Here is a 2,581-nt window from a genome sequence, read left to right on the forward strand (position 1 = left end):
AGATTGCACAGGGTTACGTGCGTGCAAGACAAGACACATTTCATAATTTAAAACAACAGAGGTGCAGAGATTACCTGGAAACTACCAGAAGCATTTCCAGGTAATATCTACACCTCTGTTATTATAATATTACCATGTAATTAAATGGAAACAGGCAGTTTCTGATTCATGATTAACTGAAATTTAAGTGCTACCAAAAGATGATTTTATGGAAAGTACCCCATGACAATCTCTAGGTTGGATTTGTCTTCATTTTTTAATTAAGGCAATAAGAAACAAAATAATATATTCCTCTTTTTATTCAATTTAAGCAGAGGTTCCTATACACATGAGCTGCACCGTATACAAGCACAGCCTTACCTCCTTGAGGCCTTTGCAGAACCTCTCAAAGACTCTCTTCATGTTCCCTCCCTTCTCCATGGAGATGACCCTGGTGTGATCCTCCTCATTGATCCAAATCAGGAATGTTTTGTCGTTGTTGTGCCTGCACAGAGAGAAGTAATATTCAATTTGAGTTATAGAGAATTGATATCGTAGTGGATAAGGGTTATTTGTCCTCTGTGTTTGCCCCATTGTAGCTATCAAGATAGCAGTGGACAGACACAATGCAGCGCCCAGGAAGGGAGGGGTCATTTATATTATTTATTCCTGTCTTTTTTTCTTACATGATCAACTACTTTAATTATATTTACTGATTCCAAATACAAAGTATATGTCATACATAAATCAATATATGAATGATTTTTCCCAGACTGAATCAATAGATAAGTGGTATTTTGGAAGCATATGGGCTGAAAGTGTGTAGGATAAGTTAATAAGTAGAGATTGGTTATGGGTTTCCTCTATTAAGGGAGCCATATGACACTGGTGAGTAGAGAGAAGGCCATTAAACATCAGTCGCTGAGGAGAATGCTTTTGACGCACGTCACTGACTGTTGTGTTTCTCAGAATGGTCTGCAAGGCTGCACTGTGCTTCCAGGGCTTTGCAATGTCCGTCATATTGATTTATGCCATACTTAAAAGAAAGTAAACATATTATAAAACATAACGTAAAGTTAAATATGTTGGATTGAAACCTCACAACTCAGTTTGTCAACAATAGAGAAAAGCTTACAAGAAAGGCATGCTTTTCTCAACATTTTTATTTAAAATCTATCTATCTATTTTATCTACTTTAACCACACTAGCGATGGCCCTCTATGAATAGAGATGTCAGTAGGTTTGTTTGTACATTAGTCCTAAATAAGTGTCTCAAGAACTATGCCTTGAATCGGACATGGTCTTCAGAATGTAAGTCCAAACAACAACATTCCTGACTTTTTATCTATTGGCCTTAGCAGGTAAAAAAATGAATCACTTGCCGTACACAAATAACACTCACATAACCTCCCATCAAGATTAAGATCACATTATTTATGGAGACTTGAGTACACATAAATTTACTTAAGTAAGATTCAGATAGCAAGGTACTTCAAAAGCCACTAAACAAATTCCCATGAGTTTTGCTCTAAATTTTAATGGCATGCAGTTTATTAATCATTACGATTTTGGTCACCCTCTGACCTTCCCTCAAGTGCCACAGTGGGGCTAACATTTCCACTTGTAAATAATATAAATAAAAATATGTAAAGTAATGCATTTGCTGAACACAGTCTTGCTCTCCAGGGGAAGCATGGATCTTGATGGCCCAATGAACAACCATTCTCAGGGAAAATTGTTAACTTTTAAACATGACATTTCATTTCCTTTTTAAAGTGCACCTAGACACTGTCACTACAAAGGTTTTCAGTCCAAACGGACCTCCTTAATATTGTTAGAGATTTAATAAGGTAATGGATAGGTTACGGAGCCAGCAAGTTGGAGAGAGGAAAATAGAGCGAGAGAGGAGTTAGAGAATACAGTAGTGCAGGATACATGAATGACAGAAAAAAAGAACAAGAGGGGGAAGTAAAACAAAAAAGAAGTATTGAAGGGTGGGGGATGATAAGCAAAAATGAGAGAAAGTAGAGCATGACACATGAGAAGCGAAAAAATGAAAGGAGAGAGGAGGAGAATGAGCCAGAGAGGGAAAGAGAAAGCTGCCAGTGGACCTGAAAAAAGAGATGATGGAGGGATGAAGTGGAGGTGAATTATTAAGGAGAGGATAGGCTGATACGGCTGGCAGAGGGAGAGAGGAGGGAGGCTGGTGATTGATTTTGCCTGGCTGATGCGTTGCATTTGTCTATTCCTGGGCACACGCTGAAACTCAGGGCTGAGGGAGCATTGTCTGCATTGCTAATACACCTCCACCGCAGCTCAGCAATGGGGAAATGATGTTACCGGAGCAACCATACCAACTCAGACATGAATCGTAAAGTTGACAAGATGCCTATAAAGTTATATATTTGGGGCATTTAATTAAGCATTTAAAAGATTGTCCTCGTTTGGGACAGAGGGAAGATTACAGTTTTGAGATTGTTTGTTTGTATGACCAGCTGCCAGTTTCCAGGAATGGAGGAAAACATTCATACAAATCCTAGTGAATCAAACTGATTGTTAATTTACATATATATATATATATATATATATATATATATATATA

The 2,581-nt window shown here is 37.7% G+C and overlaps 1 protein-coding gene across 1 annotated transcript in view; it reads right to left on the bottom strand.

Annotated features, from left to right (window-relative positions):
• ckmt1 (creatine kinase, mitochondrial 1) overlaps positions 1-2,581 on the bottom strand; it is a 13,447-nt gene that overhangs the window by 5,658 nt on the left and 5,208 nt on the right. Inside the window, exon 6 of the mRNA XM_032522607.1 lies at positions 361-484. Coding sequence (XP_032378498.1) covers positions 361-484 — 124 coding nt within the window. The remainder of the gene's footprint in view (positions 1-360; positions 485-2,581) is intronic.

This window comes from Etheostoma spectabile, chromosome 8 (assembly GCF_008692095.1).
Source record: "Etheostoma spectabile isolate EspeVRDwgs_2016 chromosome 8, UIUC_Espe_1.0, whole genome shotgun sequence".
Lineage (NCBI taxonomy): Eukaryota > Metazoa > Chordata > Actinopteri > Perciformes > Percidae > Etheostoma > Etheostoma spectabile.